The sequence below is a fragment of the Penicillium samsonianum genome, assembly GCF_028829775.1.
Source record: "Penicillium samsonianum strain IBT 33392 chromosome Unknown utg000007l_segment0_segment0, whole genome shotgun sequence".
Classification (NCBI taxonomy): Eukaryota; Fungi; Ascomycota; class Eurotiomycetes; order Eurotiales; family Aspergillaceae; genus Penicillium; species Penicillium samsonianum.
In genome coordinates, this window is record NW_026643265.1 from 2841051 (window position 1) to 2867292 (window position 26242).

Here is a 26242-nt window from a genome sequence, read left to right on the forward strand (position 1 = left end):
AAATGCCAGGGTCAATTCTTTCTCAAGCACGCGAATGCAACCAGAAATCCGAATAGATCAATGGCTAGATTTGAAAGAACCGTTTGACAAACAATTGAAAAACACCTCGTCTTGCCAAGGCAGACCGAGTGGAACCGAAAATATAGTACGAAGAAAGTAATGTGCGCGAAAGACGGAGATCCCAACCCATTAATCAAGGTGACGGGTGGCAGATTAGAATTCCCAGTCCTCCTCAACAGACTTGATGGCCCACTCGAACTTCTCACGTAGCGCCTTCGAGAAGAACTTTTCGATGGGGACGTCATACTTCTTGCTGAAGACGACAGTGAGGCGAGGATCAATGTAGTTCTAATGAGAATGATTAGCTGGTGATTTTGTACGAAGCAGACCAAAAGAACTCACAATCTTCGAGGTACCAAGGGCAACCTCCTTGTTGTTTTCCTTGTCCTGAGCCTGAACGGACATCGTTTCGACCCGCTGGTCGATCTTGGCGATGGAACCCTCAAGCTTTTCAACCGTTGCGCCTCTGGCCTCGGCCTCGACCTTGCCGGTCTTGTTCTCCTTCTTGAACTTCTTCTCCATATCCTTCACGACTAGCAGACGCTCCTCGAGCTCGGAAGCCTTCATTTCCTTCTCGCCATCAGCAACGCGCTTTTCGTTGTCCTTCTCGAACTTCTTGTTGATTTTGGTTCTCTGCTCCTCAATCAAAAAGGCTTGGTGTTCATCGATCCATTCTTGGTCGAGATCCTCATCGATTTCGAAGAACGCCGCGCCCTTTTTCTTCTTCAGAGATGGGTCCAAGTCAAGCATTTGCTGCTTCAGCCGCCACTTCTGGTATCGAAGGCCCTTGATCTGTATAGTCAAACATATATTAGCACTGTGCCTCTCGCCATGAGGGCGGAATAGAGAAAACTCACCCGTTCGCCCATCTTTTCCATTGCGTTGGCATGGCCAGCAGTGACAGTGCGCTTGTGGTTACACAGGATGGCAACCTTACGGTTGGCATCGTTGTATGCTTTCACCTTTTCGGCGATGGTACCGCCGGTAGCATTCATCTCGTTGAGAACACAACCCATGGTGTAAGACGCATTGTAGGTACGGAAAACCTTGGCGGTTAGACCTTGCATGTAATTGGCGAGATGCTTATTCAAAGCAGAAGTCTTTTATTCGTCAGTAACATTCAAGATTGCACGAAAAAAAGAGGACATACCGTAAGGCGGTCGAAAATTTCATCACCGTTCTTCTTGGGTGCCTTTTTGAAGATCTTCAGGTTCTTGAAGACTTGCAGATCAACCTGCACTTCATCGTAGAACCGAATACTATCCTTACCCAAGAAATCGAAGACAACAGTGTTGGGAGGCTTCAGCGTAACATTCTCATACTTCAGAGAACAGCAACCGACGGTTTCGGCCTCGTCTTCACCTTTCTCGTTTCCAGCACGCAGGGCAAACTGATCAATAAGATAGACTGCCGTGGCCTTCTGTCGTTCCACCATCATATCATTTTTGAGGTTCTTCTGATAATCCTTGCGGATTTTCTCAATGTGCTTCTTGAGTTCACGGGCTTTCTCGAATTTCTTGAAATCGCTTTGTCCCTTGACATCGGAATTGGCGGCTAACATGACGTACTTGTAGTTGCCATTGATATTTTCTTGCCACATGGCAAGCCAGGTGCCTTCCTGATCGTGCTTCACCTCCTTCCACTTGTGACCGGGAGGTGGGGGTGGGACCGTCGCATCTTTGCCGATATTGATGGTGATTTGCTCAGGTTGCACGCGCGTCTTGACATGCCCGGTCTTTGGGTGCTCACCGCGGCCCCGGAATAGAGAAGGCGGTTCCACACGGAAGTTGCCTACCTTCTGCTTGCGACCATCCCACACACAGAACTGGTAGGGGGCTTCTTGCTCATCCTTCAAAGCCTTAGCAGCCTTCTTCTCTGCTGCTGGTAGATTTCTCTTTTCTTCACGCTGAGCATCGTAGAATTCGAAGATGGACTTGAAGTCGCACTTGGCAAATTCCTTGATGTCTACCTTGTTGCCCTTGGAATCCTTCGCTCCGCCGCTCTTCTTGATGATATCCTTGAAGTCGCCGAAGAAATTCTTCTGGAACACAGGGTTTTCCACGTTGTGAGTTGAGTTGAGCATGGTGCCGAAGAAGCTAGCAACCTCTTCGGCTTCAGGTGCAAGAGAGACCGGAACACCGTCATACTTCATCCTGACATTCTTAGGCAGCAGTTCGTATTCGGGAGGGAACACCACACCATTATGTTCCAAAGTGGTCCACTTGATGGTCCCGTCGCCCTTGCTATGGTCTTCCCACCAGCGGTACTCATCCTCCTCCTCTTCCTTTTCTTCGGCATCCTGGCTTTCTGCCTTCAGCTTGGCTTTGCCCTTCTTGGCCGAGGCAGGTTCATCCTTCACCTTCTTGGGGGCAGCTTTGCTGGCGGCGGGTTCTTTCTTGACGCCGTTTGTCTGTTTCTTGGCCGCCGCAGGCTTAGCCTCCTTCTTTGGTGCAGTAGGTTTGCGCGAAGGTTTAGCCTCCTTCTCCGCCGATTGTTCAATCTTCTTCTTTTGCGCAGCAAGCTTCCGTTCAATGGGGACGTCGGAATCAGACTCATCCCCGATGGATGTTTCGGCGGCCTTGGGAAGTTTGCGACCGTTGCGTGCCAATGGCACATCCTCATCGGTCTCGGGGTCTTCATGCTTCACAGATGTACGCCGGCGTTTGCTCTGTCGAATGGTCAGACGCTTCAACCGAAAGCGACGGTATGGTCGCACTGGGAATAACAAAGGTCATCCCGCGATGGGGGTAGGCGTACCAGAGGCTCATCTTCTTCCGAGCTTTCCGCTTCGGCATAGGACTTCTTTTCGCCTATGCTTGCCCGAGCTTTGCGCTTACCAGCACCCAGCGCATCGTCCCCATCTTCCATCTTGATGTCCTTGTCTTCAACGGGACCGAATCGAATGGATACCCCAGGATCAAGGCCATTTGTGGCAGGGCTGGAATCCGCCATTTTGACGACTTCGGGAGACTTTGGGAAAACTAGAAGTGCAGAAAATGCTATGTTAGAATGCCGTTCGAGTTATGTTGGAAGTGTGAAGAAAGTGACGTCAAAGTGCGAGATGGACCATCGAGGACTGATCTATAAGGACAGTATAATTGTGCAGAAAGTAGAGGAGATATAGAAGTGAGAAGACGAAGTGCAAGGAGAGCGAATGTTCGCGACAAATTGTAGAGGTGCATAGTCACAGCCGAATCAACCGAGGAACGTACCTTTACCACGTCCATTGGCGCGCATGAGGGGTGCGTCGTCCTCCGAGGAGCTCATGGTGGTAGTCCTTGGAGTAGCAAAAGGGAGGCGAGGATAAAATGAGAGAAATCTATGTTTTGGTAAGGGGAGGCGTCCTCGTGCGCCGAGTCGAGCAAATCGAGCCGCCTGGTAGAAGGAGGAAAGCAAGGAAATTCTGACCAATGAAAAGTGAGAATATGGTTATAAGACCTGCTGCATCAATAATACGTGCATGAAGGAATATTGCGGGTGAATTCGGAGGAATAGAAACGAGAGGTGAGAAAAGACGTAAGGAAAGAGAGAGAAAGATTGGGGGGAACTTGGAATGGAATGCAATGGGAAAAGAGGCCCTGAGGGACTACAAGGAAATGCCTGAGGCGTCAAGTGATGTTATGTAAATACTTAATGCCTGAGGCATCACTGCGGTGGAAGTCGGAATGGTGCACCGTAGATGCTTGCCCTTTCTGGTTTAGCGGCAGCACGGAGACAGAACCTCCCTGGTTCTCAACTTCCTTCCCGACCAGCGAGGCATCCCCGTCTAACCTTCGTCATTCCCCTCCTCTCCGCAGTCACTATCTGCTCGTTCACTTTTCCCTTTAAATCTCTCGCATAATGTTCTCCCGTGCCGTCCGCCCGGCCCTGCGGGCTGGTGGTGCCGCCGTCGCTCGGTAAGTCTTCATCCGATACCTCGTGCCAAAGTCCTTCCACCCGACGTACTCCGACGCAACCACCTCGACACCATTGAAACTGGAAGATATGCTGGATGTTAGAGGAGGCGAGAACGACAATTGCTGACTGCGAAATTAAGCCCTGCCCCCGCCAATGCAGCCACCTTCGCAACCCTGCGTGAGATTGAGGGTCGTCTCAAGTCCATCAAGAACATCGAGAAGATCACCAACACCATGAAGATTGTTGCGTCCACTCGTCTCACTCGTGCCCAGAAGGCCATGGACGAATCTCGCGTCTATGGTAAGACCTCCAACACCGTTTTCGAGCAGGCCGAGACCAAGCCTCTGGAGGACAAGAAGGTTCTTCTGGTTGTTGCCAGCTCCGACAAGGGTCTTTGCGGTGGTATCCACTCCGGTCTGAGCAAGGCCACCCGCCGTATTTTGGCCGCGAACCCCAACGCCGACGTTGCTATTCTCGGTGAGAAGGCCAAGGCTTCGCTGTCCCGTTCCGTCCCCGAGAACATCGTCTTGAGCTTCGCCAATGTCTGCAAGGACATTCCCACCTTCGCCGATGCCCAGGCCATTGCCGACCAGATCGCTCTCCTGCCCGAGGATTACGCCAGCGTTCGCATCATCTACAACTCTTTCGTCAACGCTCAGAGCTACGAGGCCGTCACTCTCGAGGCCTACTCCGAGGAGGCTATCACCCAGTCCGGTGAGACTTTATTACACCCAAGCAGTTTATTGAGTTTCAACTAACATCCAATGTAGCCAACATCTCCTCATACGAGGTTGACGATGAGGTTCTGACCAGCCTCCGCGAGTACGCTCTTGCCAACAACCTCTTCTGGGCCATGGCTGAGGGCCACGCCTGCGAGATCTCGGCTCGTCGCAACGCTATGGAGAACGCCTCCAAGAACGCTGGTGAGATGATCAACAAGTATGTTTTACCTCCAATGTTTTCAAGATTAGTCTCTAACAATCCTCTAGGTTCCAGATCTTGTACAACCGTCAGCGCCAGGCCACCATTACCGGCGAGCTGGTTGAGATTATCACCGGTGCCACCGCCAGTGCGGATATGTAGAAGCTTTCTTCTCCAGGACCAGGTCTCCTTTAGTGTAGACTTGTTCATATTTAGATCGACCTTCAGCTTGTGTAAAATCAGAGTCAATCCATTTCCATTTCATATATATAAATTTTGCCCTTGTGTATAGCCCTAATCTAGGCCATTCAACCAAAAAGCGGGATGAGTTCTGCTCTTCAATGAGATCCTGAGACCATCTGATGTATAGCCTCTACTCAATGGGATCGCCACGTGCGATTGCTATTGTGTATAGCCCTAACCCTGGAGACTACTAGTCCCCAAATGGTCAACTTCTTTGTTCGATGAGTTCTGCCAAAGTGATCATGGGACCATCCATGGATGTAATTCATAGCTTCTTCTCACCAATGGGATCTGATTATTTGATCAATGGGATTTGGGTTACAATAGCATTATCTACTAGTACTCAATAGGATTATCTGCTCAATGGGATTATCTACTCAAACACGATTCACTCATCCTCGTCCTCATACTTATACCCCAGTCCTCTTCTTCCTCTTCTTCCTCTCTCTCTTCCTCCTTTCTTTCTCCACAATCTCTTTCTTGCTTCTGCTGTTCGTGAATCTCGTGCTGAAGATTCATTCTGCGTGGACTTTGTTCTTTATTCCACTCTTGTTCATCTTTCTCCAGTGCTCGTACTCTTGTTTCTCATTCTCTCCTCCAATCTCAGCCTCTCTTCTCAGGCCTGTACAGTGGCCCTTCTTTCCAACTTGATTCTCTACATTTGTGCGGTGAGTTTGATATAGTCGTCACCCCAGCGGTTCTTCGCGGCTGTTTCCCACAGCTTTCCACACCTTCCTCACCAGCAGATATGTTCTGATTGCCCACATTCCTTCATATTTACTTCACATTACTCTCTCTGTCTCTCTATTTCCATCTGCCTGTTCAAAGACCGGCAACGATTATTTATCTTCAAGCCAACGCGCACATGTAACAAAACACTGACATCCATTAACAGGACTTGTGTGACGACAAACATGTCGACCGTCACTGTGACCTTTGATGCTTACGCCATCCTGGGAGTTGAGCGAGATGCCAAACTCCCTGACATCAACATTGCCTACAGGCGCCTTGCCTTGAAGTTCCATCCCGACAAAGTTGGAGATTCCCCTGTGAACAATGAGCGATTCAGAAAAGTATGTCTACAGCATCAAGATGATGCCATATGGGGTTGCTGAATATTGCTGACAAGCCATTGCAAACAGATTCAAGATGCTATTGAGGTTCTCCGTGACGAAGACCGTCGGCGCTTGCTTGACAAGGCCCTGAAAAAGAAGACCAAGAGACATCTAGATCCCGAGGATGACACACCAGCTTGGGCCTGCAAGGGCAACTATAATCGTCCGTCAAAGCGAGAACGCCATGGATATGATTTCCACTGGAGCCAATTTACCGAGTCGGCATCCAAGCACATGCCAAGACATCGACGCCAGCACAGCCAGAGCTACTACTACAGCTACGGAACAAGTGTGCACATGGACCCAGATTCGGCCGAATCTAAGGCGAAACGTGCGCAATTCCAGGCAGACAATGTCCAGTGGGAGAACGAATGGGCTGGCATTGACCCAGAAGTGCAGAAGGCACGGGCAGAGCTCCGCAAGGAAAACATGCGGGCTCGAATGAAGCGTGACCTAGCAGATATGGCGAAAGACCAAGGTGAAGATACCATGTATGCCGATATCGTTGACCATGTTATCGAAGGAGTCTTGGACGAACTCGACTTTGGCAATGGCCATAATTTCGAAGATTTCGTGCATGTCGTGCCTGAAGAGGATATCAAGACCTGCAACCCTGCCGACACATTTGACACATTTGCCTATGAATACGCCAAAAAGTTCCGTTCCGAGGACAAGGGTCCAATTAACTCTGATCGCGCTTCAAATTCTCAGTCTCCTGCTAGCAACGACTCGTCCTTTGACTTCTCAACAAGTAGCAGCTCCACCGACTACACTCATTCAGCCAACGAGAACTCTAATTTCAAGTCCACCGTTGAGGATTACGAATCTACCACCGACGATTCCAACTCTGAAGCTGACAAACTGATCAACGCCTACATGGTAGGCCATGATTCGTTGCTCCCTCTAGTCTCATTCCTCAAGCAAAAGCTCGCCGACCCTCATGGACGCTATACCGTCGATGACCTCGGTGGTGAACTCAACGGAATTATGCTGGAATTCTATTGTGGCTGGTTGGAAGCTGTTCGTCTTTCAGTCCCGGATGCCTCGCCTATTACAGTTCGGAATGATCCCAGACTTTGCTCCCATCTCGGTCTATGGTACAAGGAATTCTGCCGTCCCGTGTGCAATATTTGCAACTTGTGGATGCCAACATTCATCCTCACCTGTCCTGGCTGTGGTCTGAAGGCCTGTGTCAGATGTAAGTTCGTGGATTGTGACCCTGCCTTGGGGCCTGGTATGCAGGAGCAGTGATTGATCCATGTTGGATCACATGTGTTTTCTGTTCTTCTCTTGTTTCTTTTCTCTTTTGTTTGTTCGGTCTAGATTTCTTTCGGTCTGGATTCTCTGCTGTGCTCAGGGAAAGGGTGAAGGGCACCTCGGGGGTTGTGGGAGAAGACCTTTTTCGATCCTAATATTTTGTTCAACTTTCGAAAAAAGAAAAAAAAACTCCATTGCCAATATTATGGCGGATTCTGCACCCAATAATCCTATGGAATTTAATGAATCTCGGCCAAGAGCCCCTTCTCATGCACAGATACTATCCTTCTGCGGATACGTATCTGGTTTGCCTGTATAGTCACTTCGTCCTCACTTCGAAATCACTTCGAAATCACTTCGACTTTAGATTCTACCTTTCGTGCTCCTCCTACTTCACTCCTCACATCTTCAGATCTAAAATCCTGATTACGATCTATGATATCAATGCAATTGAGCAGTCCTGTCATGCCTTGGTCAGATAGGTGTCCCGGCTTCTTGTTTAGCAACCAAATGTAAGGTCTGCAGCTGGTTCCGCTCATAATATAATAATCAGCGTAAACGGCAACGAAGGGAATCCCAAAAGTCTAACAGAATGGCCCATTGGCCACCGATCTGCATAGATGTCGCCCGCACAATCGAAATCTGCAGGCCATCTCGCATGGCGATAACGGGCTGCGACTGTGTTTTGTGCGATAATTAGGAAGACCAAGGCATCGGACAGTCGATGATCCGAAGGCGGATCAGCGACGTAACCGTTGGTGTCGTACCGGATTTCATCGCAGTATGGCAGATCGGTGTTCTTGGCCTTGGCTTTGAGAACATGTTGCGCGCGTCGGTTCATCTGTTCTGCGTGCATAGTGTGTTCAGAAATGTCACCTGCGTCTTCACAGAAGCCCCGCCGGGGTGACGATTCGCGGCCGACGACGAAAGATACGCCAACTAGGAAGAGGCGTTACCGGCTGTTGTCAGGACTAACAATAGTTCAGTCAATTCCGTCACGGGCAAAACCCCAGACCCAAATTTTGTACCTGAATCAATGTATTCCATGGTGTGGAACCAGTGTATCTCCCAGGCTAGACGTACTGTTCTACTCTCCTTGGGTACTGCGCTCAGACCTGGTGTAATAAACAGGGAAATGTGATTGTGTTGTAAATAATCTACTCGTAAATTGACCTAGGGGTGTAAACTGTTGCCCAGTACGCTTGTTATTTAACCTAGAGAAGGCAGAGGTGAATTAAAGCAAGCTTAATAGAAATAAGATCTTGCATAGCATCTATCATCATCCCTGATTATGTATATAAATAGTCCTCTGTACGGTTTATGCTTTTTACCACTTTTGTATACATCTAGAAAACATCTAAAAGACAGCCAAAAAAGACATATAAAAAGACACATAGAAAGAACATCCAAAAAAGCAGTAGAGTGTTCTTACAGATAACGTCTTTAATATAATCTTGAGCCACCTGGGCAGATATACCAGATATTGAAGTCTTTCGTCAAGGACACAGGCCGCACACACGGCCGGCTAATCTTGTAGATCTGTACATGGTCATGTCATAAACAACCAGCCAGCGTGCCAAAAATTTGATTCACCCTAACATTTCAAGGCAAGAGGAGAAGCAGCAACTTGCCCCTTGGAATTATTACAGGGCGTTGCCAAAGACATCCGATCAGATATAAGATACTATCAGTGATCTAGTCAGGAAGGTGATTTGATAGAACAACCAGCTATAGATAGTGTGCCCTTTTCTTGGTGACTGACGTAGGAGAAACAAGTTCAAGGCTGGAGATAAGAGTTTCGCTGCAGACTTTACCCTAGCCCAGGACGTATTCACATGTATATTTCTAAATGTCCTATATCGAAGGAATCCCAGCTCAGGCGGTTTCTCGGTGAAGACGAGTCACGCAATGGCAACTTTTGTCTAGTTCTTTTCGCGATAGTGCGATTTTCTCGAGATATAGCCAAACGGCGTAGCAAGGATCGCAGGAATTCCCTTTTCTTTGAAGGCTCTTTGTATGAGATGTACCAAACTTTCAGTCCTGCTGCAATGAAAGGCATGACATTTTTGTATTGCTGGTCTCTGAGATAGGAGAGGTTGCGAGACCGTAAGTCCTCGAATAATTGAGGTGCTATGTCTTCAAAACACAAGCGGGGACTCTCTTCTAGGTAATCTTCGTTAAGTCGTCTACAGGGAATGCCACCGAGGACATGAGTCTTCCACAATGGGTCCTCTTTAGTAAGGCCAGGGCCCAGATTAAGCCACCTTGTCATGATGAGCGCTATTTTGGAGTCGAATTCACCAATTTCAATATGGGAATCTGTATTGCACTGGTAACAGGTATGGGCGAAAGAGATCTTCTCTCCGTTGTGTAAGGATTCCACAACTGGGCTGATAAGCCTAAGAAGATTGAAGTGTACACATACTTCAAAAATGTATAGAGGATCCGAGCCCCGTCTATCTTGACAAAAAATCAATTCGTCCCGTGTCCTGACGAGCACTATGTCCTGCATCCTGATATGAAGACCGAGGTGCTCAGGACATATTTGTGCTTCCGTTGAGAATAGCGAGATTATGTCTGGGGGGACTGACTGTACAGGGTAGTGGCGGACTTGTGTATAAGATAGAGAATCAGTACTGATCCCAGACCTTGGACCAAAGTAAAACCTCCTCATAGCAAGCTTAAGATGGAGGAAAGAAAGTTTGTTTGCTGAATGATCTATGGAACAATGGGTTCCCAGAACTAGCGTGTCATAAAACCACTTCTCCGGCCGGACACAAGGGAGTCGGCGAGTTCTTTCGTGAGCTAATCCACTGAGTCCAAAACTTTCAGATCCGTCATACCGATGAAGACGGTTGCAAACATCACAAGCAAAGTATCCTGGGAGATCACGTTCCAATCGGATTAAGATCGAGAGCTTATCGTCTTTTATACGAGGAGGCAGCCGATTTATTTGTCTGCGAGACAGCTCAAGGAGTCGATGATTGCAAAGGGAAAAGCAAATAAGGTCAACAAGTGGAAGAAAGTCAGATATTGACAATAATAGCTCCGGGGGAGCCCGGCGAGTGTAGTCATATAGAGGATCTCAGAACAAGGGCTGATTGCCTTATGTGGGGGCGTGAAGTAGGATTTGACACGAGATGTCAGAAAGTTCATGTTCATAGTCGAAGTCGGCAGGTGGTGTTAAGTCAAACAAAAGGAAGAAAGAAAAAAGTGTACGGGGCAGGAGACTAGGACGTTGGATGTGCAGACTTATCTATGAATTAAAACGAGGCTTTCAGCTTTAGAAGGTTCATCTATAGGACCAGGACCGCCTACATGTGTAGGTACTAGTCCGATTCCCTTTTTTGTGGCGGTCCAGACCCGGACCAGAGTAGGGCTCGCCTTTAGACACGCGAGATGCGGCGATAGCGGACTAGTCTACTTGGTTCTGAATACCCTAGAATCATCCAAAAGAGTTATGGCCCTCTTTTATTCTAGCTATTGCTAGGTTGTCCCTAGTTATATATAGAAAAGTCCTTTATCCGGGTTACACTTTTTACCGCCTTCGTATACATCCAAAAAGACATCTAAAAAGAATATCTAAAAAGAATATCTAAAAAGAACATCTAAAAACATATTGGAATGTTCTTATACTTAACGTTCCTTGTATCATCATTAGTGTTCTGAACGAATTCGGCTCACTCAAGGGAGGGGGGTTATTGCGTGAAAAACGGCCGTACCACTCTAAGCGAGCCTTTTATGGGGAGGGAAATCCAGGCTCATTTATTCTCAATAGACTTGGGGCTGTAACCGGGTTGCTCTGGGGAGGAGATATTGGGCTGGCCTCGAGCATGTCCAATATCCTAGAGTCCATCAAAGAGAAGATGAGAGGTCCTGTCTCTGTGAATCTTCCGCAATGATCTTCCATCCCTTCTACGGCGTTGCTTTGTTCTTTGCTCACTTGAAAGCCAATGCTTTTTTCGGGTTTTAATTCTTCGCTTAACCACTGGCTACGCGGCTATCGCCAAATGTACCGGATTCGTATAGTCCTTATGTCGTTAAGGATAGAGGCCGTATAAGCGGCCAGATATTCTTATTCATTTTCCATTCATCTATCAAACCGGTAGATAACTAACTCTCGATTGCAATTCTCGCCCACCAGATATTTCTCACAACCAGCGAGTTTCCCCCTGCCGACAAAATCCCAATTCTCACAAGTGACTCTCGAGCGAGGTGTCTGGATAGTCAAATAGACAATCTGATCTTGGATCCACGTCCATGGATCGAAGTGAAGACAAAAGCCAAGATCAGGCTCGAGTACAGTCACTTGAGAAATGACACCAAACCAAGGGTCCGTCATGATGAACCCTTCGGACCTCATACTCTCTGCCTGCATGCTGCAGTTCCCACGGTAAGGCGGTAGAATTCCCTCAAAATCCCTGCGCCAATGAGGCCCGTTTCCGACTAGAGGAATGCTTGTAACGATGGGTTGAGGAAACCCGAATGGCTCGGGTGGTTGGTCTTCCGGCCGGATGCAAATGTTTTCTGTAATTTCGACCGCCTGGGCATCATCCGTAATCTCCAATCGTTGAATGCTTGGACAGCCTCGTTGTCGGATGTCGACGAACTCCAGGTCTCGGAATCCGAATCGTGCCACGATTGATGGAGAGTCATCAGGTGAGTCGTCTCTCAGTCGTCCCGTGGGATCCAATGAAGGTCGGTATGATGATGGTTTCGATATGTCCCAAACAAACAAAGATTCAATAGGTGCATCTTCGTCGGCGGTATACAAACTGCGATTTGGCTGCCATATATAAATCACATAGTGAGTGTTGCTATGCGAGGAGAAGAACCGATCTCGCTCGCTCAGCGGATGCCCCAAAAACATAATCTTCCATTCATTGCGCGGGACAATATTCCAGCCCTGATCCTCACTTCTCGTCACATCAAAGGACGATGCAAAGTGACGATGCACGCCATCGCTATCATTCAGCCAGTGAAAGGCCGTCGGTTCAGCCCATTCGACGACAAGCAAGCGCTTTTGCAGACGCACTCGACGAACGACCTTGCCACGAATAATGAACGGCACCATGAACTGCCGGTCCGTTTCCAAATCCATAAGCACGAGAAACTGATGATCGGCGCTAGGGTAGACCAGCAGGCCGTCCTCGAAAGTCCATAAAGCCTCAGAGAACTGGCGGTCAATGAAGCGCCTCATATGACTGGAGTGTGACTCCCATGGTTGCACCTGATACCATTCGCGCTCTCCAGAGCTACCAAAGTCACCACATAGGCGGTACCTCTGAATAGAGCGGGGCTTGCCTCGTTCTAGGTGATCGTATCGTGAAGCGACCTGGTCGAAAAGACGACGACTTTGATTTTGTTCTTCAGCTGATGGCCCTAAGCCCAGGCTTTTGACTTCTTCTGTCCATGGAAAATCTTTCTTCAGGAGTGCGAGGAGGATGGCCGGGTTGCTAAAGGCTTCATTCCAGGCACGCGAGACGCGGCGACAGCGAACTAGCTCGCATGGCTCTAAATAGGCTAGGATCATCCAGAAGAGTTCGCGAGGTAGAAAGGCCACGTCATGGCTGTCTTCTGGTCTAGCCATTGCTAGGTTGTGTTTACCAAAGAGAAAAGGGACCTCGGAATCTTTGGAGACGTACTCCGTACACAAGTTTGTAGGATATTTACAGAAGGAATTATTTGATAGGTTCAAGACCCAGATATTTTGACGTGAGAACCATTAGTATACTAATTCAAGACTTATATTATGCATATTGGGATATTTGATGCTCTAATATATTCACTGCTACCTAGGTAGTACTTAGACAGTATAGTAATCCTCCGCATGCCAAGAGCTTCAGGACACCTTGCGTCATGATTCGGACCAACCGTCTTTTCTTTATTCCTCTTTGGCTTCTTCACTGAATCTCATCTCTGCCTTGGAATTACCAATTCGCGATGCTGCACAGTGCCAGTCTTTTGCTTGTGTCGCTCCTTGCGGCACTGCCTGTTAACGCTGATGGACTATACACCAAGAATTCGCCGGTGATCCAGTTGAATGCCAAAACCTACAACTCGTTTATTGCGAATTCGAATCATACCTCGGTGAGTGTCCATCGTCTTTTTAAATGCGTGCAATCGACTAATGGTTGGCTACTCCATAGATCGTCGAGTAAGCTGTCCCGAACTATAGCTATCTAGCTCTCTGCCACTCCCGTCCGACCTTCACTCACATTTGTCACTTAGATTCTACGCGCCCTGGTGCGGCCACTGCAAGAACCTCAAACCTGCCTTCGAAAAAGCCGCGAAAAACCTTGACGGACTCGCGAAAGTCGCCGCGATCAACTGCGACGATGACGAAAACAAACCCTTCTGCGGACAGATGGGTGTCCAGGGCTTCCCGACCCTGAAAATCGTGACCCCTTCCAAAAAGCCCGGAAAGCCCCGTGTCGAGGACTACCAAGGCGCGCGCAGCGCCAAAGGTATCGTCGACGCAGTCGTCGACCGCATCCCCAACCACGTGAAGCGCGCAACAGACAAGGACCTGGACAAATGGCTTGGAAAAAACGAGGACAGGCCCAAGGCCATCCTCTTCACAGAGAAGGGCACAACCGGCGCGCTGATCCGCGCCCTGGCAGTTGACTTCCTCGGCGCAATTGACATCGCCCAAGTACGGAACAAAGAATCCGCCTCTGTGGAGAAGTTCGGCGTGACCGAGTTCCCAGCGCTTGTCCTCATCCCTAGCGCCGACGCCGAGCTCAAGATCTACACTGGCGAGCTGAAGAAGAAGCCTATCACCGAGTTCCTGAGCCAAGCGGCGACACCCAACCCAGACGCGTCACCCCGCTCCGCCTCCAACTCCAACTCCAAGTCCAAGCCAAAGTCCAAGCCCGCTTCCAAACCTACCTCTATCGTCGACGACGCCGAAGATCTCAAACCTACCGCCTCCGAGGACCAAGACACAACAGACCCCTCCGCTAAGCCGGTTCAGGTCCCCATTCCCGCACCCCCAATCCCAACCCTCTCAACCCCCGAATCCCTCGAGTCAGCCTGTCTCGCACCAAAGTCCGGCACCTGTGTGCTAGTCATCCTCCCCGAGGCGAGCGAGCCCGACGCCGCGCTTTCAGCGCCTGCCACCGAGGCGCTCGCAAGCCTCGCTGAGATCGGCCATAAGCACGCTCATCGCGGAACGCATCTCTTCCCGCTGTATGCTGTCCCTGCTATCAACAGCGGGTCTAAGAATCTGCGTGAGGCGTTGGCATTGGCTGATGGCCAGACGGTTGAGATTATCGCGTTGAATGCGCGTCGCGGCTGGTGGCGTCGGTTCAGCGGTGCCGATGCGGACTTCGGGGCTGTTGCTGTTGAGTCTTGGGTTGATGGCATTAGGTTGGGTGAGGGTGCTAAGGAGAAGTTGCCTGAGGGTATTGTTGTCAGTGTTGAGGCTGAAGCTGAACCCGAGGCCGAGGTTAAGCCTGAGGCGGAAGCTGAGGCTGAGGCTGAGGCCGAGGAACAGGAAGTGGAGCATGATGAGCTGTGATTATTTCATGGTCCCGGGAAGAGCTCGATGCTAGTTTAGTGACCTTTGTCTAGTATTCTATTTTGCTTTTTAGTTTTGAGAGCGAATCGCATAAGTTTATGTATCCAATGCATCAAGCTGTTAGGGAATATCCCATCTATCTCTACGGAACAACGAGATGTCGTAGGTATGATAAACACATGATTCATATGTATGTACAAGAGACGGATATCCTGTGGAAACATGAACCTTGAAGAATACAGACAAATACTAGACACAAGCAAGTCTTTTTAGACCGAAGAAACCGAACACCGTACATTAATGCAAAAAGAAAACTGTCCAGAACCTAAATCATTCAGCGCTTTTTGCGGCCCTCGGTGCCTTTCTTGATCATCTTTTGCCTCTTCGAGTCAATCTCCTTGTCGTAGATGTCGCGCGCAGTCTCGACCTTCTTGCGCTTGGAAGACTTGGAGCTATCAGGTCCATCACTGTGGGCTGAAAATCAGTTATTGTTGTTTCACTAGACAGGCAAACGTGATTGAAACTTACGGGTTAGATGCGCTCAGGGCACGCTGCTTGGCGAGCATCTCCGCATCGATCTGCTTGCCTCCTTCACGGAGCTCATCCTCGAGACTGATGGGCAGGGGCTGGAGGTTGACTTCGGGCTCGTCGTCGTGAGCGGCAGAGGTCTCGATACGAACCTTCTGTGCGGGCAGAGATTGCTCGATATCGTTCTCGATGAGATTGCGGAAGTGGGTCGAGATCTTGCGGACAATCTTGAGGAACATGGCGAGGAGCTGGGAGGAGGGGAGGTTCAGCTCCTTCTCAAGGTCGTCGAGGTTCTTGTGCTGCAGGCCGATGGCGAGGAGGATGGATTGCTGCACGCCGGAGAGGCTGACCTTGCCATCGAGACGGTTGGCAAAGTAGTAGTCGGAGAGAGCGGGGACCAGGTCCAGAATGACGTGGTAGTCCAAGAGGTTGTTGGCGTAGCTGTCCAGACGCTTGAGATCGAAGGGTGAGAAAGCGGCATCAAGGTCGGATTTCTGCAGCATGCGCGGCTTGAACTTTGGATCCTTCTTGGCACCGGAGTTGGCAGACTCGCAGATGCTGAGGGAGAGGACGGACGGGAACTGCCCGAATTGGTAGGACATCAGCGCGAGGAATCGCTTGTGGAAATCACGCGCGTAGGCGCTCAGCCAGGCGTCGTCAGTCTCGCCGGTGGAGAGGGTGCGGACCATCACGCAAGAGTGCTCTCCGGTGAGTTCGTTGGGTGTCTGACGCAGATACACGGGGACAAAAGAACCGCGCTTCCAGAACTTGTGGAGGGATGGGGTAAGACCGTAGCTGACACCGATATAGTCGAGGACATCAGGGCGACGTTCGGTCAGCTTGCCGAACAGCGGGGGCATCGAGCGAATGTCTCGGACGTGGACGTTGTCATCCAAGAGGCTAGAACCGGCGAGCTCTTCGTCCGTAACACGGACCATTTGCTCTTCGGCGGCAGTGTTCTCCTCCTCCAAGTTGGTGAACTTGCCCTCGAAAAAGTCGACTAGAAGCTCCATAGCCCGGGAACCGTATCCCATACCGACATATTCGGGGTTGGTTGCGATACGGACAACACGAGCACCTGAGAGACTAGCGAAGTTCTCATCCTGGAACTGCTGGCTGACCAACCACGGGATGAGATCACCTCCTGCGCGCTGGCCACGGCTCAGACTGTTGAGAACACTCTGGCGACTGATGCGACCTTCAAGAGCGACCTGAATGACGCAAAGTGGCTCGGGCAGCTTGGTGGCTCCCTCATCAATAGGCGGGACGAGGACATAGAGTTGATGAGCGGGAGCGTCACTCATAAGCTGAAGGTCGTTGGGTGTGTTTTTGTAGTGACTGGCAACGTAGAGTGCCATCATCTGCTGCAAGAACTTCTCGGAGACAGGGTGGAAGGAGAACAGGGTATCACGGTTGACCTGAAGAAGCTGGCACTGCGAGGGGTGAGGGCAGCCTTGTGTGTTCATGTGCGACTTGGGGAGAGTTGCGTCAAGGCAGAGGACCTTGTTCAGCCATTTCTCAACAGAATCACCCGGGGCATATCGAATGGGCTCTGCGAGGGTGATCTCTCTCAAGGTTCGGCCGCTGAGATTCTTGTCAGCGCCCTTGGCTGACTTGCCTGTGCTGCGGTCCGCGACGTCGGTATCGTCTGTCTTGACTCCGCTTCGGGATTGTTCCCGCAGCTGCTGAATCAATTTCAGAGACAGGGACCGGCCCGTGCCTTCGTATCCATTGATAGTGGAGGACATGAACACCAGGTAAGGTCCCATCAGCTTGCGCACCAATGGTAGAGGGATAGCTGCAGCCTCATCGATAACGAGAAGCTCTGCCTGTCCCAAAACTTGCGCATCCTGGGGCTGAATGTACTGGATGGTTTGACGGTGGTTGCGGTGAATGTTCACGCGGACAACGGCCTTATTGAAGTCGGGGTTGGTGGACTGCAGGATGGTGTAGTCAACATGGTCGAGATATCCAAGTGCATCGAAGCCCTTGAAAATGAATTCGAAGAGTGTCTTCAAGTTCTCTGGGCTGGGAGAAGTGATGAAGATGTTGCTGTAGCCGTGAGCGACAGCCGCGGCAATGGCGACACCGAGAGCGGCCGACTTTCCTCGTCCACGACCGGCAGTCAGTGTAACAGTGCTCTTCAGCGTCTTCTCAGCGATTGCATCAACAAAGGTCAGGAGCGCCTTCGCTTGATCCACGGTGCGAGCCAAGCTGAGCAGAGGGCCCACGGGCTTCGAGTCCGCCAAACTCTCCTTGATTTCCTTCAATTCCTTCTTCGTGCCGAAAGCTGACTCGTCGGTTGTTTCGGGGGCGGGGAGGGGCTTCACGGTCTTGCCGCCAGAGATGGGCAACACGTTCAGCTCGTCGTCGACCACCAGACACGAATCGCAGCTTCCGAGGGACAGGATGAATCGCTCGTTGAAACGAGCTACAACATCATCGTGCGCCTCTGTTCGGTATCGCGAGTGGATATCCATGGACATGGTGTAAAGCTGCTTCAGACTGGTCATGCTCTTGAGGAGCAGGATCACCAAACCTCCACCCTCGACGGTCTCGACGGTTCGTGCAAGCAAATTGGGAGTCATTGCCTCAAAGTCTTGCAATACACACATGCCGTAGGTATTACCCAAAATCTTCTCGGTTTCCTTGTAGTAGACATAGCGGATCTGGTTGAGGGTGATGAAAAGTTCGAATGGGTCTTCCTGGTTCGGTTCGCGAATGCCACGCTTGACCTCCTTCTTGATCTTCATTTCGCGCTTCTTCCGGTGGCTCGTAAAGCCGAGAAGGTCCTTCTTGTAAGCCCATAGCACCGACTTGTTCTGCTTCACGTCCACGCTGGACATAATATAGTGAAGATGCACGATCACATCCTTGGCATGGTCGCCAACAACCACGAAGAAGCTGCGCTTCTTCTCCTGCACACCATTTCGGATAAGAGCGGGAATCCGCGAGTCAATCGCCTTGCGAGGCATGGCGATTCCGGAGTAGTGTTGATTGGAAAAAACACTTAGCTTCGTCTTGCGACCAAAAAACTTCCCAGCGGTTAGAAAAAAATGATACTGCTGCCTGACACCGCCCGAGGCGATACACCGCCTTTAATCTTTATTACATAATCAATTGTTTTATCACGTGGCCGTGATCTGCCAGGGTCACCCCGAACAAGTAGGCGGTACATCTCTGCTCCGATACGAGGTTATGATGAGCTCCACAAATTAGCCCTTTGCTCTTCAGAGCATATGGTCAACTGAACATAACAGAGCAGATTAGCATGGCCCCTGCACTAATGATGATATGCTTGATCCAAACGAAGCCATTATTATTTTCTTTTTCTTTCGAGGTCTTTTATTGAGGGGATACGGATGTGGGTCGTTTTACTATAAATGATTGGTCTTGCATCTTTGGAAAGTCACGTGGATACTTTATGTTGAGGTCGAAGGCTCAAAACGGTCTAGCCGCTGTTGCATTTTATTGGGTAGATAGTCGAGACCGCCTGGACCCCTATCAGATCACATGACTAGGATGACGCGGATTTACCAAATTAGGAAAGACACGAGCTGCTTTGAGCTTAGCCCAGTTCATTTGAGCGTGCCATTTTGGCGCTAACCGTGGGTCGCTCGGGCCATCTTTATTTCACGACATGCAGCCGAATGGAGCCGACAGGATACAGCTAACAGGATCCTGGCTGATATGACGTGTGTTCTTCTTGGCTGCGTGTGAACCTTCTTTCAGTACATCAATGTATGGGAAGGCCGCTCATAGGGTCTCTGAAAGGCTGAGCGTGATGTACGAAGTACGGAGTACAACATAACATATTGCATTGGAAGGACCCACCAGTGACATGACGCTCAGGACTCAAGTGGGTCATGAAGTTGACCAAGGCTTGATTCTGGCCGCTGAACGGCTCGGCATTTCTTGCTGACGAGCTTTTGCAATATAATGTTTCTAGGAGAAAAATCAGCTAACTATCAGGAGCTAATAGATTTCAGCGTGGTGGCTGGAGATGTTCCACCACTCATTGGCATGATACCTTATCAGAAATGGAAGCAATGCAAGGCAGGGCCCGTCATTACGAGCGTAGCAAATAGTCCAACCATGAAATACATCATAACCCGCCCGTTGACGCAACCCTAATGGATCAGCACTCCGGGTTGCCTCTGGTTAACCGCCAGTGGATCAAAGGGCTCTCTTGGCCCTCCTTGTCCTGCTTTTTCCATGTTTCGAATACTGTCAATCTCCTGAAGATCCACAGGTCAATCTTCTGTTTTCTGTCTTGTTACTCTTTCAACAATTTCCATGCATTATTGAAATCACAGCAATGGCCCGGGACGCTTTGAAACGATCATAGAACGATTGGCGCAATATGATCCAATTATCTTCCGACCTCGGGCTGAAGCTCTGTGTGGGGTGAGTACCTAGCAAGCTATGTCACATTATTGAAAACTTAAGCTCACGATCGCATTCTATGAGCAGGATATTTCTTTTGAGCTCGCTATTCCTTACTACCTCCTACAATACCACATTCGCTTTTGGTGAGTCGTCGCCGTGGATATTAATGTCGTTCTGCAACTTGATCTGACTGTTGCGCCGATACAGATCGCCCGATCAGTACATCTGTCCTGGTATGCTTCCTTACAGGGGTCACTCTCTTGGTATGGAGTCGCTTCGTTTCATTGGGGTCGGCGCCATCGTCGCCAACAAGTAAACGGCCAATTATCCCTCTTGCGGAGCAATTTGAGCTTCCTTCCCGCGCATCGACCTCATCTTTCGCACTGGGTGATGTCGAGACTCGCCCTCGGCTACGGTTCCAATCGTGGTGGATAAAGCTCGGTCTCTTGTTAGGGTTGTGTGGTTTACGAATCGAGTCGTTCCGCCAAGTAACCCGGAACACTGAATGCGCGCCCGCTGGATACGCTGTAAGTGGCCGAATACCTTGGTTATCGTTCAATTCAATTTGTCATGCAACTAACACGGTGGCTTGCACAGTACGCTATTCCTTTCGTCATTTCGCTCTATGACTACTGGCGCAACCAGCGATCACGACAAGTGGACAGATATGTCCCTACCCAACGATTCGAAAACCTGCCGCTACAGGTGGTCTACTCTGTTTCCCGCCGGAGCTTCTATTATCTTACGCAAAGTCGCTCCAGAGGTTTAATTGCAGCCGCATTTTTGTCGATTGGTGGGCTGTTGGCTTCATCGTTCTCAGCCGGCACCCGATCAACCTATGTCTGTCCCATTGTATTACATGGGGCATCGCGCCTACGATCATACAGGCTGTTCAACCTGTTTGCTGATTCTGTTATACTTTTCGGTATTACCGAGATATGTCGGATTGGTGCTCAATTTGATGATGTGCGCAGAAAACGAGCTTTGACGTTCCTTGGAGCTGGTCTCTTGGTAAGTGGACAACTGCTAACTTGCTGGGAATACCTGTTCTGATGATCTTTCTAGGGTCTTTCTTTGGTCTGGAGTATTATATCCTTCTGGGTACCAGATAGTTCTCCTGAACTTGCCGGTCAACCCATGTTGGATCTAGAGTATTCGCGCGGCGCTTTCAGCCAGTCTGTGTTGGTTGTAATACTGGTCTTATCGGCCTGGCATATGGTTGGTCTTCCCAGTTCTCTATACTTATTTCTCTCTATCAGTACTGATTCCCCTAGTTGCCGCATTTCGACATCCTTGGAGTGTCAATTATAGGTGGTTTCATGATCGTGTACTTCTCGTCTCTATCGGCCCTCACCGGAGGACAATCACCCTTCCCATTCATCTCTCTAACTCATGCTGTTCTCCCGTTGGCTGCGTCTTTGACGGGTGTCCTCCTATTTCTTCTTGCACGAGTGGTTCATGACGAAGAGCCAAAATTATACCGCACCAACGTTGCCATACAAATATTGTTCGCCGTGCTATTTGGAATTAGTCTCGTTTTTGCAGTGAGCAAGCATCGTCTTGATGATATACACCCGATTGAGTTCCTCATCAACGACGGCAAATTTCAACATGACAACTATCTCGCTCAGGCGTCTAGGAGCAAAACTCTTGGAGATGCTGTTTCCGAATACCGGAGGCGATATCATCAGCATCCACCACCGTATGTTTTGAATACCCATTGTTGGCGCACAACTAAACTAATCCTCGTCTAGGGGCTTTGACCAATGGTATCAATATGCCACTACCCGATCGTCAGCTATCGTCGATGATTTCGATCAGATATACCATGATCTACTTCCCTTCCGAGCCCTGGCTCCGGAGCACATCCGCGCAATGACGCACGAACTGGCCACAAACCCTTTCAATGATCTCGGTGGAATCAGGATTCGCAACGGCACAGCCATGGTGCAAGAAGGGATCAAACCGACCCATGCGTGGATGGTGGCGGGTGCCGCGGACATGATGAACAATTTCGCCAAATATCTCCCGGATATGGACTTGGTGTTCAATCTGAATGATGAACCACGTGTTGCAGTTCCCTGGGAGAAAATATCAATGTTGAATCGGCAGACTGAGATGCAAGAAGTGATCCCTAAGGAGCGCATGGTGCAGACTTGGTCGACCAACCGAGAGGAGGGCTGGGCCCCCATTGAACCGGCCGATCAAACCAACATTACCGTTTTCACTGACGGGGCGTGGAGGGGGATTTTTGACCCTTACGTGAGCGCTGTCTGCCCGCCTTCATCGAAGGCGCGCTCTCAACGAATCTGGAATCGTCGTGATATCTGTCTCTCATGCGCGGCTCCTCATTCTATAGGCCAATTCCCCCTGAATTTCAACCTCGCCTCCGAAATCTGCCACCAACCCGACCTTGCCTTCCTCCACGGCCTTCTTATCTCACCGGCATCATTCAAGGTGTCACAGGAACTCATCCCGGTATTCAGCCAGAGCGCCCTCACCGGATTCAACGACATCCTCTTCCCAAGTCCATGGAACTACATCGACAAGGTAAAATACCAACCCACAGACGAACACCCAGATCTAGAATACGCCAACAAAAAGAACTCCCTCTACTGGCTCGGCAGCACATCAGAAGGCGTCAGCCGCTTCGGCGAGTGGAAAGGCATGCCACGCCAGCGCTTCACACACCTAATAAACAACAACACCAACAACCAAGTCTCTGTCCTCCTCCCAACAGACTCGAACGAAAACGCCTTCCGCTACGAGATAATGGACGGCAGCGCCCCGACCTCTGACCTCCACCTCCAAACCTCCGTCCACCTCGCCGACCCAATCGTCCGCTGCGGCGACTGCGCTGACCAAGCCGCAGAATTTGGCACCGCGGGCTGGGCAGACTTCCAAGCGCACTGGTCGCACCGCTTCCTCTTCGACCTCGATGGCGCAGGCTTCAGCGGCCGCTTCCTCCCCTTCCTACGCAGCCATAGCCTGCCCCTCAAAACGGGTCTTTTCCGCCAGTGGTTCGACTCCCGGGTCACCTCGTGGTTGCACTTCGTCCCTGTCGATATCCGTCTCCATGGCCTATGGAGTACGCTTGCGTACTTTGCCGGCGTGCCTGCTGCCGCGTCTGAGGGGAGTGGTCCTAATGCCCCGCAGATGCGCATGAAGGCGCATGATAGGCAGGGAAAGCGAATTGCGGAGGAAGGGCGGAATTGGGCGAACACAGCGTTGAGGAAGGAGGACATGGAGATTTACTTCTTTCGGCTGCTTTTGGAATGGGGTCGACTTACGGATGATCAACGCGATGTTCTTGGGTTTGGGGGCTCAGGTTAATGAATGTTAATGTTAATATGACTGTTAATTAGTACATAGATTCAAGTATATTTTCTTGTCTTGTCTTATTCATTCCATGTACCATCCTCGTTAGATCTATAGATGCTGAAGATCTTACCTTATACTACTCTACGTTGTATAGCCATCGAAGAGCTACTCAGCACTTACAGCCCAGACCAAATATCTACAAAACAATAACCATGCTAATAATCATCATTCCTTATTTTCCTTTCACCACCGAAACTGAAGGGGTATTCACAAAGTCATCGTAAAGCATCAACCATGAAGCGTATCAAACGCGCTCGTCCGCCCACAGCCGTGGACTAGCACAGGCCATTGAAGTCCAGACGAGTAAAGAGACCGTAAACGGACGAAAATCAACAGTCAGGCTGAAAAGGGTAAATCACAATCGAAATCGCACTCGAAATGCAAAAACAGATCGAACCCATATCGCTCTTAACGCAGATAAACAATCCATCCAGCCAGCACCATCACAATCACCATCTAAATATGAGCATGCCCATGCCCATGACGATAATGCTCCCGACGATGCTTCATAGCAGACCTAGGCGTAGAGCGCTCAAACAACCCCGTAGGATCCCAACTAGCACCCACCTCACCTTCAACCCCAACCTCAACCTCAGCACCGGCAATGGTGATACTCGAATCCTGATAAACCTTCAGCGACCGCACACGCCAGTAAGTCTCCTGGAATGCCGTAGGATTATTCTGCACATAGTCGACGCACGAGCCCGCGCGACTGGCACAACTCGACGAACCCCAAACCGAGCCCGCCCAGTCTCCACAGAAGGTGATATCGAACACGATCTGTAGATCGTTGAAGTGCGAGTCGATATTGCAGCTGCCAGCAAAGCGGGCTGTGGGCGTGCCCCAGGCCGCCGGGTTGGGGTTTCCAGATGAGATATCAGCGGGCACGGCGTAGGAGGGGAAGAACCAGATTGATATGGCGGAGCCGGTCCATTCGGTGACGTAGACGCCGCCGCCGACGTTGTTGAAGCCTGTGCCATAGGACTGGGTGTTGTCGCTTTGGATTGTGCAGCCGCTGTTTGGGGATTGCCCGCTGGCTTGGACGTAGCAGTTTGGTGCAATGAGGGAGCCTGTGAAGCCGCTGTTGTTGATTGTGCAGCCGTCGCTGGTGTGCAGGGCCATTTGGTTTTGGGTTTGCTCGTTTACGCCTTCGATTATGTCGATTTCGCCGTTGTTGGGCCAGTTGGAGCCGAGCATCCAGCTGTAGGGGTTAGTATTTTTTTTTGTTCTTTTCTGGACAAGAAAGAGGAATTGCGGTTGGGGGTTCTTACAAGGCGGGCCAGCTGCCGCATGTACTGCTGGGCATATGGGCCAGATCGAGGATAACAAGTCCATGCTTGTAGGTGGTGGTACCCTCCAGGCGGACGCTCTGGCGACCAGGCGTGGTGGCGGTGTTGGAGTGGTCAACGCCGATGTAGACACCGTTGCTCGTGTTGATGAGACCGTTGCGCGAGGCGGTGTTACGGTCGACGTAGCTCACAAAGCCATTAGTGGGGTCGTGGTCCTATATATTGGATAAGTATTACAGATGGGACAAAAGCTGCGATCAATGCTGATGGACATACCGTGAAGAAGTTGAACCTGTCAAAAAACGAGTCGGAGGAACCATAGTCATCACGTAGGGTGTATGCGGCGGAAGATACATGGGCCAACAGGCCCAGAGCGGGCAGGAGGGTCGAGAGAACGTGCATTGCGCTTAAATTCTGGGATCTTTGCGGGATATTTGCAAGGAGAAAGAGGGATTGGAAGGAGGGAGAGTCTCTCAAATACTAGAAAAGGTCCAGTATTCCAGATACTGACCAAAATGGCAAAGGACAATAGGACAATAGGAGGAAAGGAATGAATATAATAGATAGAGAGACAATAGGTATACTCGCGCACGCACAATGGACTAGGGATTGATCGATGCCTCACAAACAGCGGACACAGGGTCTATTTTATATTTGAGACGCCTCTACTGTCCCCAGGAAAAAAATTGACAAACGGAAAAAAAAAAGAAAAAAAAAATCAATAGCGTGATACATCCACCAGACACTCCAATCGAAGATATGCGCTAAAAGGGAGGGATGAAGGATGTTGAAACATCTGCGGAATATCAAAGTCTGACATCTCCGAGCCCTGGATCTGCCGGTAAATCATTTAGATCTTGCCGATTGAACCCGTCTGGTCTGAAATGTATTCTCATATTAGCATTTAGAGTAGAATAGACAGCAACACAACGTAAAAAGTCCACAGGTATACAACCTTGGAATATAGTAGTCTAATCACATTTAACCATATCGGATCCATGGATATCTCAAGCGCTACCACCAACCTTAATGTTTCAGATTCAAACAAAAAGGAACAGAAACCAAAAAAAAGATCAAACCTGTAACCATCCAAGCCAATCAGAGTGTTTACCGCCAACATCTAAGGTTTGTAACTATAGTAGCAAAGGGAAGAAACGCAACATGATAGGCCAACGGCTGTTTGAATAATCTCGGCGATCAAGCTTTTTTGGGCTTTTTCTTTTCTTTCATCTTTTTTGTTCCTAGCAAGGGTTATCGGGCGATTCTTCAGGAGATGAAAAGAGTCTAAATCAAAAATCTGAAAGTAGAAATATGAGAAGTCCGTGTCCGATCACCAGGTTTCGATGCCATTCCAAGGTACTTGAAAACAAGTACCCACACCCACAGATATACCCGTGGTAACTAGTACATGATTCCATGTACCTCCATACGTGATCTGTTCTCACGGAGATCCTACCCAAAACTGATATCGAAGACACTAGTGAAATGACAGTGTCACCTCGGGAGTCACTTGAACGCCATACCCCAATCTACTGTAGATCACTACCAAAAGAAAAGAACACCAAACCCTTTCGATCGAACTATCACGATCACACAGTCCAGAATCAACCTGGACATAGTCACAGAAAAGAAACACCGTG

General features: G+C 49.7%; 9 protein-coding genes across 9 annotated transcripts; 4 read left to right on the plus strand and 5 right to left on the minus strand.

Moving 5' to 3' along the window:
- Positions 1-213: 213 nt before the first annotated feature.
- Positions 214-3327, minus strand: N7471_011956 (DNA topoisomerase 1; the record flags this gene model as incomplete). Its single annotated transcript, XM_057284675.1, has 6 exons — positions 214-348; positions 403-852; positions 918-1160; positions 1211-2728; positions 2818-3041; positions 3273-3327. The coding sequence occupies 6 exons, from the start codon at positions 3325-3327 to the stop codon at positions 214-216; spliced, it is 2625 nt and encodes an 874-aa protein (XP_057130941.1).
- A 484-nt stretch (positions 3328-3811) lies between these two features.
- N7471_011957 (F1F0 ATP synthase subunit gamma) lies at positions 3812-5152 on the plus strand. Its single transcript, XM_057284676.1, has 4 exons — positions 3812-3956; positions 4097-4671; positions 4728-4896; positions 4947-5152. The coding sequence occupies exons 1-4, from the start codon at positions 3901-3903 to the stop codon at positions 5038-5040; spliced, it is 894 nt and encodes a 297-aa protein (XP_057130942.1). The 5' UTR covers positions 3812-3900; the 3' UTR covers positions 5041-5152.
- Positions 5153-6035: 883 nt separating this feature from the next.
- Positions 6036-7487, plus strand: N7471_011958 (uncharacterized protein; the record flags this gene model as incomplete). Its single annotated transcript, XM_057284677.1, has 2 exons — positions 6036-6194; positions 6264-7487. The coding sequence occupies 2 exons, from the start codon at positions 6036-6038 to the stop codon at positions 7485-7487; spliced, it is 1383 nt and encodes a 460-aa protein (XP_057130943.1).
- Positions 7488-8028: 541 nt separating this feature from the next.
- Positions 8029-8349, minus strand: N7471_011959 (uncharacterized protein; the record flags this gene model as incomplete). The annotated part of the gene is made up of 1 exon (XM_057284678.1): positions 8029-8349. The coding sequence occupies one exon, from the start codon at positions 8347-8349 to the stop codon at positions 8029-8031; it is 321 nt and encodes a 106-aa protein (XP_057130944.1).
- A 3234-nt stretch (positions 8350-11583) lies between these two features.
- N7471_011960 (F-box protein) lies at positions 11584-13101 on the minus strand (the record flags this gene model as incomplete). The annotated part of the gene is made up of 1 exon (XM_057284679.1): positions 11584-13101. The coding sequence occupies exon 1, from the start codon at positions 13081-13083 to the stop codon at positions 11584-11586; it is 1500 nt and encodes a 499-aa protein (XP_057130945.1). The 5' UTR covers positions 13084-13101.
- A 335-nt stretch (positions 13102-13436) lies between these two features.
- N7471_011961 (putative disulfide isomerase) lies at positions 13437-15015 on the plus strand (the record flags this gene model as incomplete). The annotated part of the gene is made up of 3 exons (XM_057284680.1): positions 13437-13583; positions 13643-13650; positions 13725-15015. 3 exons carry the CDS (start codon positions 13437-13439, stop codon positions 15013-15015), a joined length of 1446 nt encoding a protein of 481 aa, XP_057130946.1.
- A 334-nt stretch (positions 15016-15349) lies between these two features.
- Positions 15350-18518, minus strand: N7471_011962 (ribosome biosynthesis protein KRE33; the record flags this gene model as incomplete). Its single annotated transcript, XM_057284681.1, has 2 exons — positions 15350-15482; positions 15544-18518. The coding sequence occupies 2 exons, from the start codon at positions 18516-18518 to the stop codon at positions 15350-15352; spliced, it is 3108 nt and encodes a 1035-aa protein (XP_057130947.1).
- Positions 18519-19906: 1388 nt separating this feature from the next.
- On the plus strand, positions 19907-23265 carry N7471_011963 (putative capsular associated protein; the record flags this gene model as incomplete). Its single annotated transcript, XM_057284682.1, has 7 exons — positions 19907-19950; positions 20017-20075; positions 20140-20459; positions 20530-20943; positions 20998-21150; positions 21207-21634; positions 21687-23265. 7 exons carry the CDS (start codon positions 19907-19909, stop codon positions 23263-23265), a joined length of 2997 nt encoding a protein of 998 aa, XP_057130948.1.
- A 504-nt stretch (positions 23266-23769) lies between these two features.
- On the minus strand, positions 23770-25004 carry N7471_011964 (glycoside hydrolase family 16 protein; the record flags this gene model as incomplete). The annotated part of the gene is made up of 3 exons (XM_057284683.1): positions 23770-24514; positions 24585-24817; positions 24879-25004. 3 exons carry the CDS (start codon positions 25002-25004, stop codon positions 23770-23772), a joined length of 1104 nt encoding a protein of 367 aa, XP_057130949.1.
- Between the last annotated feature and the right edge of the window lie 1238 nt (positions 25005-26242).